This window comes from Furipterus horrens, unplaced genomic scaffold, assembly GCF_987537825.1.
Source record: "Furipterus horrens unplaced genomic scaffold, mFurHor1.1.pri manual_scaffold_17, whole genome shotgun sequence".
Lineage (NCBI taxonomy): Eukaryota > Metazoa > Chordata > Mammalia > Chiroptera > Furipteridae > Furipterus > Furipterus horrens.
Window position 1 is genome coordinate 85,578,805 of NW_028327187.1, and position 14,181 is coordinate 85,592,985.

A 14,181-nucleotide genomic window follows, 5' to 3' on the forward strand; every position below is an offset into this window, starting at 1 on the left:
AAATAAATATATCTAGATGAGCTTCTTAACTCTAGCTTCCACAGAGGAATAACAAGCATAGCTCTTTTACTTTCTAAGTACCTCCATCAGAGTTGCAAAATTATTTGTTTCGACAATGTAACTTGTATGCTTCTGTTTTGGGAAGAACCCTCTAAATAAGAACACTGTTTATTGCTGGTGGTGTGTTTTGAGCAAACACACACAGTAATGTGGATAAAACCCAACCGAAGGTCAAACGGCTCACTGAAGAAGTTAAGTCTTGTGTACTCAATGAAAGCAAATCTAGTTTCAGTCTCAGTTGCTATTGTTTCCACAATGAACAAGTGCTTTACCCTTAGCTAGTGTATAATCTGTGTGTGTGTGTGTATTCCGTCGGCAGCCGTCCGTCTCGAGAGACGATGGCGTAGCTTCTTGAGAGTCTATCTGCACCGCCGAGAATGGCTGTGCAGTCCGACTCGGGAGTGACAATCCCTGCCGCACTTGTTACAGGTGAAGGCAGATGGCTGTTGTTGCTGCTGTTGACGCTACTTCCGCCTCGATCTTTTCTGGACCGCCTCCTCGTTGCGCACAGCCTCTGCGCGTGACGTACCTTGCCTGACCGCGAGCCTCCAGGCTAGGCGGTCGTCTGCTTGAACTTCCCATGTGTTGAGATTGATGGAGCATTGTGTCATGTCCTTTTTGCAGATGTCTTTGAACCGCAGTTTTGGGCGCCCTGTCATCCTCTGGCCTTCTGCTAGCTCGCCGTAGAGGAGGTCTTTGGGAATACGGCCTGCATCCATTCTTTTGACATGGCCGAGCCACCTGAGGCATCTCTCACTAAGAACTGCATGCAAACTGCTCATGTTGGCTCGCTTCAGCACCTCGGTGTTGGGGACCTTATCCTGCCAGGCGACATGCAGGACGCGTCGCAGGCACCTCATGTGGAAGCTGTTGAGTTTCCTTTCGTGCCTTGCGTAGGTGGTCCACGTCTCGCTGCCATAGAGGAGAGTGCTGAGTACGCAGGCTTGGTAGATGCGCAGTCTGGTTTTCTCAGTGAGGCTGGAATTGTTCCACACTCGCCGGTTCAGTTTGGCCATAACTGTGGCTGCCCTGGCGATTCTCCAATTGACCTCCAAGTCGACTGACAGAGAGCTCGAGATGGTGGACCCGAGGTAAGTGAAATCGTTGACAACCTCCAGGGTGTATCCGTCGATGGTGATGCATGGGGGAGTCCCTGTGCCTTGAGCCATAACGTTCGTCTTCGTCAGGCTGATGGCTAGTCCGAACTCCTTGCATGCATGGGAAAGGCAAGTGACTAACTGCTGGAGTCCCTCTTCGGAGTGTGATGTCAAGGCTGTGTCGTCAGCGAAGAGCATCTCACGGATGAGCACCTCTTTGACTTTGGTCTTGGCTCGTAGACGGGCCAGGTTGTAGAGCTTGCCATCGGATCTGGTGTGAATGAAGACACCCTCGCTGCAGTCCTTAAAGGCGTATTGGAGGAGCATGGAGAAGAAGATTCCGAACAGCGTAGGCGCGAGGACGCAGCCCTGCTTTACTCCGCTGCTGACTGGGAAGGCCTCAGAGGTTGCGCCGTTGTAGGACACCGTGCTGTGCATGTTGTCGTGAAAGGACATGACCACAGCAAGCAGATGTGGTGGACAGCCAATCTTCCGTAGCAAGCTGAAGAGTCCGCTTCGACTGACCAGATCAAACGCCTTCGTGAGGTCGATAAAGGCGAGGTAGAGTGGTTTATGCTGCTCGTGACACTTCTCCTGCAGCTGGCGTAGGGAGAAGATCATGTCCACTGTTGATCGGCCAGCTCTGAAGCCACACTGGGACTCTGGGTAGACGCGGGAAGCAAGGGTCTGCAGGCGGGCAAGAGTGACCCGGGCGAATACTTTGCCAACGATGCTGAGGAAAGAGATGCCCCGGTAGTTGTTGCAGTCGCTGCGGTCTCCTTTGTTCTTGTACATGGTGATAATGTTGGTGTCTCTCATATCCTGGGGGATGTAACCCTCCTTCCAGCAGAGACAGAGTAGATGGTGGAGCAGCTGTAGCAGGACTGGTTTCCCGCTCTTTAGGATTTCTGGAGGGATTCCGTCGCTTCCTGGTGCTTTTCCACAAGCGAGGCGGTCGATGGCTTTGCCGAGCTCTGCCGCAGTAGGTGGGGTGTCTAGCTCCTCCATGACTGGTAGGTCTGGGATGGCGTTAAGAGCAGTGTCTGTTACGGTGTTCTTCGTTGCGTACAGCTCGAGGTAGTGCTCGGTCCACCGCCGCATTTGCTGTTCCTGGTCAGTGATGACCTCACCTGTCTTGGACTTAAGGGGGGCGATCTTGGAGGGGATTGGGCCTGTTGCCTTCTTGATGCCCTCATACATTCCTCGTGCGTTGCCTATATTGGTGGCTTCCTGGATGCTTCTGCACAGGTTTAGCCAATAGGTGTTGACAGAGTGGCGGACTGTCTTCTGGACTTTGTTCCTGGCAGCCCGTAGAGCTTGAAGTGTACTGGGAGTGGGCGTGGCCTTGTAAGCCAGTAGGGCCTTCCTCTTAGCCTCGATCACGGGTTCCATTTCTTCCCAGTGAGCCTCATACCAGTCAGTGTTCTTCCGCTCTTTCTTCCCGTAAGCAATAATGGCGGAGTTGTATATGGCGTCGGGGAGACGTGACCAATTGGATTCGATAATGTCGTCTGCCGCCATTCCCTCGCCGAGTGCATCTTCCATCCTGTTGATGAATTTCTGGGTCTTAATTGGGTTGCTGGCACAACTGGTGTTGATGCGTGGGCAACCCTTCATCTTGGAGTGGTGCAACTTCTTCGACGTTATGCGCACCTTGCTTACCACGAGGGCATGGTCCGTGTCGCAGTCTGCACTGTGGTAGCTGCGGGTGAGGAGGGTGCTGCCAATATCCGTTCTTCTGGTGATGACGAGGTCAAGCTGGTGCCAGTGGCGGGAGCGGGGGTGCCTCCATGACACCTGGTGGATCTCTTTGCACTTGAAGAATGTGTTTGTCATGCACAGGCCGTGGTGACATGAACGCTCAAGCAGTCGCTGACCATTCTCATTGATCTTTTCTCTCCCAAAGTTTCCGAGGCAGGTGGGCCAGGCCATGTGGTCGGCTCCTACTCTTGCGTTGAAGTCTCCAAGGAGATAAAGAGCGTTACTTCTGGGGATCTTGGATAACGCTTCGTCCAGTGCATGGTAGAACTGTTCTTTCTCTTCGGTGGTGGCGCAGAGGGTTGGGGCGTACGCGCTAAGAATGCTGACTGGGCCGAAAGTTGTTGACAATCGGAGGGTAAGTAATCTCTCTGTGCCTCCTGTGGGTGGCTCTATGGAGTTAACAAGCGTGTTCTTCACAGCGAACCCAACACCGTGCTGTCTTGGTTGGTCCGGAGACTTCCCTTGCCAGTAGAAGGTGTAGGGTGTAGTTGGTTTCTCTGATAGTTCCGTTGTCGGCCAACCGGGTCTCCTGTAGAGCCGCAATGTCGATGTTTAGTCGTGCCAGTTCCCTGTCGATGACAGCGGTTTTCCGGGCATCATTGATCCACGGAAGGTCTGCAGTAAGTCCGGGACACATGGTCCTGATGTTCCAGCTAGCGAGGCAAAGAGCTGGAGGCTTCTTTCTTGTTTTTTGCTTGGAATTGCCTGGTGCGAGTGTTTTGTGGCCCACTTTTCGAGAGACGCCTCTCTGATCCCCACGCACCCAGTGGGGCAGGCGAGCCATGGCAAGACTGCACCTAATTGGCTGGGGGCTGCCCAGCTTGAGGCGAGCGGTAGCTGTCCAGTGAGGTGCGATGACCTCTCCCACCGTCAGAGGAGACCCCTGGTGCTCGTTTCCTTCGCCAATCGGATGAGCTTATAACCGGTATCTGTCTCCTCCCGTGTTGAGTCGACATCTTGCGATGATGCTGGAGTGTCCTCTCCAGTGAAGCTACAAAGCCTGGGCAGGGTGATATGGAGGGCCAGCTGTTGCCCATGCAGCAGACCCCCCCTCTCTTCGCAGCTGAAGGATCCAAGGGGAAAGACAGAGTCAATACAGCTTGGCTTCAGGTGCGCCGCAGGAGTTGCCGGTGTTGACTACAACGTCAAACCGCCTTAGGGACTCCGGCTCCGGATTTTCTGTCAGGGTTTACTCCCTTAGCCTTTCCCCTGAAGAGGTATGCCGCAAGGCAGTGGAGGTTTTTTGGAATCAGAGTTTTCCTTCTCTGATGTACCCTGACTGGAAGATCGAACCAGCGACACCTAGCTCGCAGGCCGACGCTCAATCCACTGAGCCAAACCAGCCAGGGTCAATGTATATGGCAGGTGCATAAAATTCAAAGGAGTGGCTTTTGAGAGTCTTAATTCCAGTATGTCTGACTCCAAGTCCAGCACTTGCTCACCTCTCTCGCTCTCATTGGCAGCTTTCTCAGCTTCCTCCAGCTTTTGCAGGGCAGTGTGTGTATTATAGATAGAAATATTATATATAACATATAATTATAATATATATAATATTAATTGTGAATTCATATGATTGCTTATTGACATAATTAACAACATTTTATATATAAAACAATTATATATAATTTTATGTATATATAAATCAAGTTTATTTCAAGAAGCTGGCTTATGAGATTGTGGGGGTTGGAAAATCCCAAATCCAGTGGGCTGGAGACCTTGGGCAGGAGCTGATACTATAGTCCCCAGGTAGAATTTCTCCCTCCTCAAGGAAACCATAGTTTTGCTCTTAAGGCCTTTAAACCAATTGGGACAGGCCCACTCACATTATCAAGAAGCATCTCCTTTACTTAAAGTCAACTGACTGGGAAAGTTAACCATATTTGCAAAATATCTTCACAGCAGCATCTAGATTAGGGTTTGACTGAATAACTGGGAACCATAGCCTACTCAAGTTAACATGTAAAACTGACCATATAGTGACATACCCACTAAGTTGTATTGACTGTTTTACAGACTGTTAGAGATTGTGGTGAAGAAGTGTGACAGTCACTCTCAGTACTACCCTACACAGAAGTTAAGTGGCCAGGTTGTAGTAGATCAACAAGCATCCTCATTGACCTCAACCAGTTTGTTCCGGTCCTCATCTGGGGGCAGAAGCTTATGCTGCCCAAGGCCATGGTCAAGCTGTGGCATTGTGGTAGTGTGACTGACCATTTTGATTTCTCAGTTTTAACACTGAAAGCTTTGTGTCCCAGGAAACCGTCCATCCCAAGCAAACAGGATGGTTGGACAACCTACTCTATTGGCTTGTCTGGGCCTTCTCCAAATTCCAAGCTCTTACCTTGAGGTCCTCAGAGGTCTTTCTGCCCTCCTGGGTTCTCACTGGGCAGGTCAAGGGCTCCCCTTTGCTGTTCTTGCCACATGCTGTGATGCCCAGGACTTTGGGAACTGCCTTGAGCTGCCTATCCCAAAGGCTCGCTCAGCCAGAGCTTCCCCTGTGCAGGCCACCTGCAAACACTGTCTACAGATACTCTTTGGACACATGTTCTTTCATGGGACTTTCAGGCATGGTTTGTGATCTTCAAAGCCAGGCTCTTAGAACTCAAAAATCCTGTTCTCACTCACAAAGTCTGACTTTTGCTGTCATTGCTATCATTGCCTATCACCACTATTCTCTGTGTTGGGAGTTTAAACTTTTTAATTTAATAACAGCAGAGTATTTATTGAGTGTTTACCAGACACTCTTCCAGTATTTTACATATATTAATTTATTTAATCCTTATGGTCTCTTAGGGTGTTGTTACTGGCACCTCATTTTAGAATGGAACCAGAAGTACAGAGAAACTAAGTAACTTGTGCAAGATCACACAGCTAGCTGGCACATGTGGAGCTAGGGTTAAATTCTGGCAGACCGGGTCCAGGGCCTTGTTCTGAAATATTTCTTTGCTTTTATTAATAGGTTCGTTGTCTTTGTTCAGCCTGAGGAGAAAGGTGTAGGAGAGGGTTAGAAGGTCATGAGAAGTATCCAAATTTTATCCCAAGAGGAACAAAGCGGCATACATAAGATGCTAGTGTGCAGCCTCATAACTGTGGTGACATCCTAGTGAAATGGTGGAGGGAATTAAAAAGGCCAATTGCAGAGGGATGATCCCATCAATTCAGCCTGAGATTAGCTCTGCTTGAAGGGCAGGGTGGGGTACCATGAGGGTGGGGATGCAGACAGGAGCTCCACAGTTCAGACTGCCTGCTGACTGCCTGATGGGGGTGCCCTACCTACTCAGTGCCCTCCTCCCCTGCCCCCAGGATGGTTCTGGCCCTTCTCCTCCACTCCAGGGGCCTCCCCAATCCCCTCCCATGTGGCCTGCTGGGACACCTCCTGCCCTCCCCCTAAGGGTGCTCTGCCCTACACCCCCACCCCAGGGGTCTTCTCCCCCCCCCACACCCGCCCCATCCCCTAATAGTGCTCAGCCCACTCCCCAACCCCCTCTACCTTCCTGGGGTCTCTCCCCTCCCAGAGCCCACTTGGGCCCCTAACCCTAGGGTGTTCCCCACAAGCAAGGCCTGCCAGTGCCCTGATTGGCCAGGCCTCTGTGAGCTTTCAGCAACCTTCAGAGTCTCTCTCACCTGTCTCCCATCAGGGCCTGTCCAGTCCCCTCTTGCGCTGCCCTTCACAGCGACTCCTGGACCGCGTGGTTCGGCGCTATGCAGAGGTGGCTGACGCCGGCAGCATCTTCATGGACCACCTCACAGACCGTGACAAGTTGCGCCTACTCTACACGTTGGCTGTCAACACGCATCCCATCCTCCTACAGGTATGTAGGGACCCTGAAAAGCCGCTCCAAGAAGGGAGTTCACATCGGACTCCTAGAAGGACAACTCTGGGTTGAGCTCTCCCCCTTTATTGTATGCCTCGAGGCAACCAGCCCATGTTAGTACCTTTGTGACATTTGGTAAATATTCCTTGGCTTCTGCAGGGAGAAAGTGCTGTGGTTGCTGTAAAGGAAAGAGGTGTGGGAGTTGGGGGTTGGGGTTTACAGCCACCTTAACTGTCTGAAGTAGCCCTGAAGGGTTCTGTGAAGGAAGGCAACTCTGATCAGTAATATTTGAGCAAGCCCAGGAGGTGAGGAAATAGCCAAAGAATGACCCCCAGGAGAAGTGCTCTGTAGGTACATACAGTTGGAAAAGAGAAAAATGGAAGTAATTTATATGTCCATCAATAGGGGAATGATGAAATAAATGAGGAACACTAGAGTGTGGGGATATACTGGTCAACAAGACAAGGGAACAGAGAGAGATTCTGGGCCAGTTCAGTGGTTCCCAAAACTTGTTTCACCCAAGGGGAACCTTCATGTCTCACCCTTGGTGCCTGTATAAAAATTTTTTTTTAATTTTATTTATTTTTTATTTTTATTTCTTTCCATCACTGTTTATCCCCCCTACACTCTCTTCCACCTCCATCCAACTCCCCCACATACACTGTTTTTTTTAAAATTTTTTTCTCTAAATCATCCTTAAGGTGACCCTCTTTTCCCCCCATGGCCTCTTCTTAAGCAGTGATATCTGTGAAATCTCAAATAATAGTTATATTTTTTCAACTATAAAATTCTTAAAAATAAACATATTCCCCTGAATCTGAATACATCTAAAATCCTGGCAAGTGCCTTAGCATTTTCATACCTTGCATTCTCATACCTTACGTGGGGACCCTGCTAAAATGCAATTCTCCATATAGAAACAAGAACTTCCTTTTCTTATAAACAATAAACATTTATTTCTCACAGTTTTGGAAACTGGGAAGTCCAAAATCAAGGCACTGGCAGATTCATTGTTTGGCAAAACCCACTTCCTGGTTCATAGACATTCATTTTACCCTGTGTCCTCACATGGCAGAAGGGGCTCTATGATATCTCTCTCTCTCTTTTTTTTTTTCTTTCTTAATTTATTTTTTATTGTTTTTCTATTACAGTTGTCCCATTCTTTTCCCTTTGCTCTTCCCTGCTCCACCCACCTCCCCCCTCTCCTACAGTCCATCCCCATTTATTTGTCCATGCCCATTGGTCATTCATACTAGTTCCTTAACTAGACCATTCCCCTTCTTTCCCTCTTCTCCACCTCCTCCCTCCCCTCTGGTCACTGTCTGTCTGTTCCCTGTTTACATGTCTCTGGTTCTATTTTGCTCATTTGTTTGTTTGTTCTTTAGTTTCCTGTATTAGGTGAGATCATATGATATGTATCTTTCGCTGCCTGGCTTATTTCACTTAGCATAATACTCTCAAGTTCCAGCCATGCTATAGCAAAAGGTAGGAGTTCCTTCTTTCTTTCTGCTGTATAGTATTCCATTGTGTAAATGTACCACAGTTTCTGGATCCACTCATCCACTAATGGGTACTTAGGCTTTTTCAAGTACTTGGCTATAGAAAATAGTGCTACTATGAACATAGGGCTGCATAGGTTCTTTTGAATTGGTGTCTCAGGATTCTTTGGATATAATCCTATCAATGGAATCGCTGGAACAAAAGCCAGTTCCATTTTTAGTTTATTGTTTATAAGCCACTCATATATAGTATTTCATTATAGCGCACTTAACGAACTAAGACTATGTTTTCAGGACTTAAATTAAAATTTACTGTGTTCTTACAGCAAGAAAAGCTATGAAGTTATGTGCTTTCAGTAATAATACATTTGCTGTTTGAGAGTTTCCTTGCTGAAAAGAGGCAGAAAAGATACAGGTAGAAAACTCAAAAGGAGAAATGTCTTGCCTACATGTTTCTCATTCTAGAAGTCCTTTCTTGATATCTTAGAGAGAAACTGATAACAAATAAAAGCTTTTCCACCAGGGGTTGGGGAGAACATCCTTTTCTGAATCTATTAATCTAAAACAAGCACAAAAGGGGGGGGGGAATGGGGTAGGGGTGTTGCCTTGTTCCAAAAGACTGCGAGGCAGAGACAGAGAGAGTGGGAGAGAGAGAGAACATTGTGTCTGTGATTTTTTTCCCTCCACTCTTTTAATGCCTCCTCCTCCTCCTGGCTTGGCAGATCTTCCCTGGAGCTGAAGGATGGCCGCTGCCCAAGTACCTGGGCTCCTGTGGACGATTCCTGGTCAGCACAAGCACCAGCCCACTGCAGGAATTCTATGGTGCACCCCCAGACCAGGCAGCTGACCTGGCCTACCAGCTCCTCAGGGTCCTAGAGTCTCTCAGGAGCAATGATTTGAACTACTTTCTCTACTTCACCCATGTGGATGCTGCCATGTTTGGCATCTTTAACAACGGACATCTGTTCATCCGGGATGCCAGTGCCCTGGGTGTCATTGACAAGCAGGAAGGTACTCAGCATGGGCCTGGCTGAGCAGCTGTCAAAATGGAAGTCAGAATGACAGGACCTTGAAGGGATGCCTGGGGATAGCACCATTAGACCTTTCCCATTTCCATATGTTGTAGAGAGAGCAGCCCAAGTTCATGTCAAATGTCCCTCTACCCCTTTAGACTTTATGCCCTAACTCTATCTCCAAAGGGGAACTGGCTTTGACCTTGTCTATGAGGGGCATTTTTCATCATGGCATGGCCCCAAGGGCAATACTGTTGTCCAATTCAGTCTCTGTGACCCAGGGACCTGCCCTGCCCTTCATCACACACACACCACTCCTGGATCCATCTCCCTCTCAGCGCCTTCCTCATTAGATGCTTTTAGCATTTATCTGAAAATTATCTGGCTGATTCACTTGTATATTTTGCACCATTTTGGCTCCTTTGCTTATTATAAAATTTCCAACTAAAAAGCATGGCACCACATGAGGTATATGAGGGAATCATGTTTTTCACTGTGTACACAGACTCATCAGGAATTCTGGAGCCCTTTGAGCATCCTAGTCTCTAATGGTGACCAAAAGTTATGTGCCCAATAATAGGACAGAGGGTTTTTTATATGAGAAGGCCTACAAAGATATAGATCAATTAAACCACACTTATTCATTTCCTGGTTTTCCTTTACTAGAAGATAATGAGGCTGATTCCAGAATATTTAGGATATATAAAGCACTGAATGTCAGTCCCACTACAACCCACTGAATGCATATTCTGAATTACCTGTTCTTTCTACCAACTTTGTATTTTTAAAGAACAAATAATTCTGATTCTAGAAATTTCCTGAGTTCCCTAATTCAGTAGTAAGAATGGGAGAACTGCAATATAGAGGTGCTCCCTATAGTTATAAGTCCAACTTCTGGTAGGGTGGTGTGTTTTCCATGCCCAGGCCTCAACCTATTGTAGCAGTTTCGCCCATGTTGTTCTCAGCAGGGGCCATTGTGTCCCTGAGCCCTAAATCTCCTCCTGACAGGAGATGCTAGGAGACTAAACCACTTCACCCAGCAATTCTAATTAGTGGCATCTCCCACAAGGAGAGCAGGTTGTAGGGTGTGTAACATTTCCTGTTTCTCTTCCAGGCAGCCAAGCAGCCACCAAGGCAAGAGAGAATAAAGACATCTTTAGCTGCCTGGTTACTGGCTGCCAGGCCGAGCTGCCCTCCTGTGACACCATCCCTGAGAAGCAGAGCGTGGTGCTGGTGTGTCAGCAGGTTCTGCCTCAACTTCTCCAGGGGAAGTTCCCCTCTCCAGTACAGGAGCAGATAGATGTCCTCCTGGCTAAGTGTGGGGAGAGTACCCACCCAGACACTGAAGTCTTCTGGGCCGCCAGCCAGCTGAAGGACATCTTGAGACCCCTGAGAACCTGTGACCCCAGATTTGCCTATCGCTACCCAGACTGCAAGTATAATGATAAGTTCTGAGGGCTGGAACCTGGCTGGCCTCCAGGAACATCCTTGGCTCTCTATTTCCCAGTTGTGTTGTTGCAAGGTTGAAAGAAGCAGCTGTTTTAGACATTAGGAGAAATGCACATTCATTTCCCAAGGACTAAGGAACATTCCAATGACTGGAGGGTAGTTGTGTGGTAGAGTGTCATTGCCTCCGCTGGCTAGAACATCACAAAAGAGCCAGAAGTGGGAAGCAGAAGATCCAGCTGTGGACACTCACTCAACCTCTGAGCCTCTATTTCCTCTGTTCTCCACCAGACTCTCAAATTAGTGAAAGAAGGCAGAGATATGAAGGGCCAGGGAAATAAGCTTCCTACCCTCAGCCCAGATGTTTATAAAATGTGTTTAGAAGTGTACACGGGCAGAATGAATGAGACAGAACAGTGGAGGTCAAGAGGCTGGCATGAAGAGAGAGCCAGTAGCACATTAGGTTAGACTCAGACAAAAGGGGCCCCTTCCTGCTCCTTTTACCCCTGAGCTAGCCCTCCTTTCATACTCTCCACACCACCCTAGGGTGAGAGGACTGCAGGCCAGGGGCACACATGGATAAGACCACACCCTGGGTGTCTGGGGTCCCATAAAGGAGTGAGTGAAGCACCTCATGGTGTGGGAAGGGGCCAGAGGTAAGAAGTACGGGACAGGTTGGAGGTCAATATGTTCATCCAGGTCCTCTGAGAATCAACTAATTTGTTCAACCAGATCCTGTGAGGTCAAGACAGGGTGAAACAGTCAAGGAGTATATTAAGGAAGATGCCTGTGTGGAAGGAAAGAAGGAGGGAGCCAGAAACAGCTGGGAGAGCCAGAAGGCCAGGTTTCAAGTCTAAGCCCAAAGGTTGAGTGGGAGTATTCTAGACTGTTTTTACATAATAGAAAAAAGCTTTGGGAAGCTTGTCAGAGTGTTCTTGAGCCAAAGCTAGCCATTAGATGGACGACAAGTCTCCAAGAATATGCTGCCCTTATGCCTCTGCTGCAGGGAACAGGTCACAGGAGGCATGGCTTCAGGCCAACCACAAAGATAGATTTCAAAGCTCAGCTCAGGGCACCTATCCAGTTCCAATCCCTGGAGCAAGAGGTTTGTGAGTAGAATATTCTCACTGTAGCTACAACTGGACCCTGGCCAGTTTTCTCCACACTGTGTCCTCCAATGTAGGACTCTAAGTCATCCAAGAATTTTTATTCAAACTTGACCTTAAGTTTATTATAAAATTTTGTTCAAGGTCAGCAACAAAACATATTTTATCAAATGTTTGTTAGTTTGCTTTATCTTTCTTAAATATTTAGCCACATGGTATGTGGGCCTCCATGTATATTTTTGCCCTGGCTCCCCAGACATTAGTGGTAAGCTCTTTGAACCTTTGCCCAGCCTCTGTGCCAGTTCTTTACCACCCTTCCCCCAAGGGACTTCTCAGTTAACCTCTCTTTTTTACCTCTGAATCACCACCTTAAGGTTAGAAGGCCTGGCTTAACAAGCTTTATAACGCAGATGGATAAACTGAGGCCCAGGGAGAAAGAGTGACTTGCTGGGAGAGTTCAGAACCCCTGCTACCAGTCCATGCTCTTCTTACATTTCCCTTCAGCCTTTCACTCTCACCTTGGCCTACCCAATTCTGGTCATTTAACTCACATTTAAAGCTGGGCCAAGAAAAGTCCTATTTTATGGCAACTAAGTTGCCTGAGAGGTTTGCCTTTGACTGTTCCAGGTACTATGCCTGGGGAAACCATGACAGTGAGGATGACAGGCTAAGCTTCTGGAAGGGCAGGGTAAGGCTGGCTGAGAGTCTGAGTCAGTATCCTTCTGGCCAGGTCTGAAGGATGAGGATTGACCACCCTTCCCAACACCTTACTTTCAACCCAGTGAAACTGATCTTAGACTTCTGGCCTTCAGAACTGTGAGAGGTTAAAAGCCTGTTACTTCAGGCCACCCACTTTGTAGTCATTTGTTACTGCAGCTCAAGAGGTGAACACACACTCTGAACTTCATCTGAGTGTCTGCTTCCAGAGAACCCAACTTGCAGTACCCCCTCCCCCAACTCCAATCTGTTGTGATGGATTCAAAAGTCAGACCCAACATGAGGGAGTATGTCAGCATCTGTACTCAGGACTGAGGCTTGACTGGTTCCATTCCTCCTCTGCATTATTTAAGACTCTATCTGAGGTCTCACCTTAGCCAGAAGTTTTTCCTGACAGCACAAGCTCCTGTGAGCCCTTTCTGAATCCCATCTTTGTACCCCTGAGCCACAGGTCTGTGCCCCATTTGAGGATAATCCCAAGGAGTATTCCAGAGAGCTCTGTGTCCCACCTTCCCACCAAGCTGGGAGATCCCTGAGGATGGTGGGAGGACTTCTGTATTCTCATAGCAACCATCAGGGGGCTGGCCACAGAGTAGGCACTGGGAAACTTCTCTCTGAGGACAATGTCTGTGTTCTTCAGATGTTTTGCTTGCTGTTTTTCACACACCATGTGCTATAAATGGAATGTTTATGTCTCCTTAAAAGTCATATATTGAAATCTTAACCCTTAAGGTGAAGGTATTAAGATGTGGGGCTTTTGAGAGGTGATTTGATCCTGAGGGTGGAGCCCTCATGAATGGGATTTGTGACCTTTTAAAAGAAACCCCAGAAAGCTTCTTGGCCCTTTATTCCCCATGAGGACACATGGAGATGGTACAGGCTATAAACCAAGAAGTGGGCCCTCACAAGGCTCTGAATCTGCCAGTGCCTTGATCTTGGACTGCTAACCTCCAGAACTGTGAGAAATAAATGTGTGTTGCTTATAAGTCACCCAGACTGTGGTATTTTCTTATAATAGCCCGAATGGACTAAGACACCATGCTGACTATATACAGGGTGGGGCAAAAGTAGGTTTACAGTTGTGAGTATACAAAACACAGAGTTTATTCTTATGTTATTATTTATTAATCATTGTATTATGTTCCATAAAAACAATAGTAAGCCTACTTTTGTCCCACCCTATACAGGACACAGCCACTTTCTCAAGAACAACTCTTTTCTCTCAACATTCAGAGGAAAGATAAGTCAACACTCAAGGAACTTCAGTCAAAAAAAAAAAATTATCGTGGTATATTCTTAGTCCTCTGGTATAGGATTGGATGCATTAGAGTATTTTTCAGAGTTTTTCCAGCCACTGCTTTTTGCCCTCAGGACTGGCTACATAATTTGTGGGATCCAATGCAATATGAAAGTCAGGGGCTTACTGTCATTAAGATTGCAATACGGGGACAGCAGAGCATTAAACTAAGCACAGGTCCTGTGGGACTGCATACATTGTACAGCCAATAGTGGGTGCCTGAGAATACTAATTCTCATTAACCTCAGTGTAGAGTTTTCTTGGAGTTTACTGAGCTCTTACTTGACTTCCACAACCAAGGGGAGTAGGTGTGGGACCAGAGGTGGTTTATAAAATATTTAACAACTGTCATGGCAAAGGAACTGACTTA

General features: G+C 47.7%; 1 protein-coding gene across 1 annotated transcript in view; it reads left to right on the top strand.

The window, feature by feature from the left end:
- Window positions 1-13,504, top strand: part of DIPK2B (divergent protein kinase domain 2B) — an 81,251-nt gene extending 67,747 nt beyond the window's left edge. The window contains exons 3-5 of the mRNA XM_090264108.1: window positions 6,557-6,730; window positions 8,955-9,243; window positions 10,360-13,504. Of these exons, the coding sequence (XP_090120234.1) occupies window positions 6,557-6,730; window positions 8,955-9,243; window positions 10,360-10,700 (804 nt within the window). The 3' untranslated portion in view covers window positions 10,701-13,504. The remainder of the gene's footprint in view (window positions 1-6,556; window positions 6,731-8,954; window positions 9,244-10,359) is intronic.
- The last annotated feature ends 677 nt before the right edge of the window (window positions 13,505-14,181 follow it).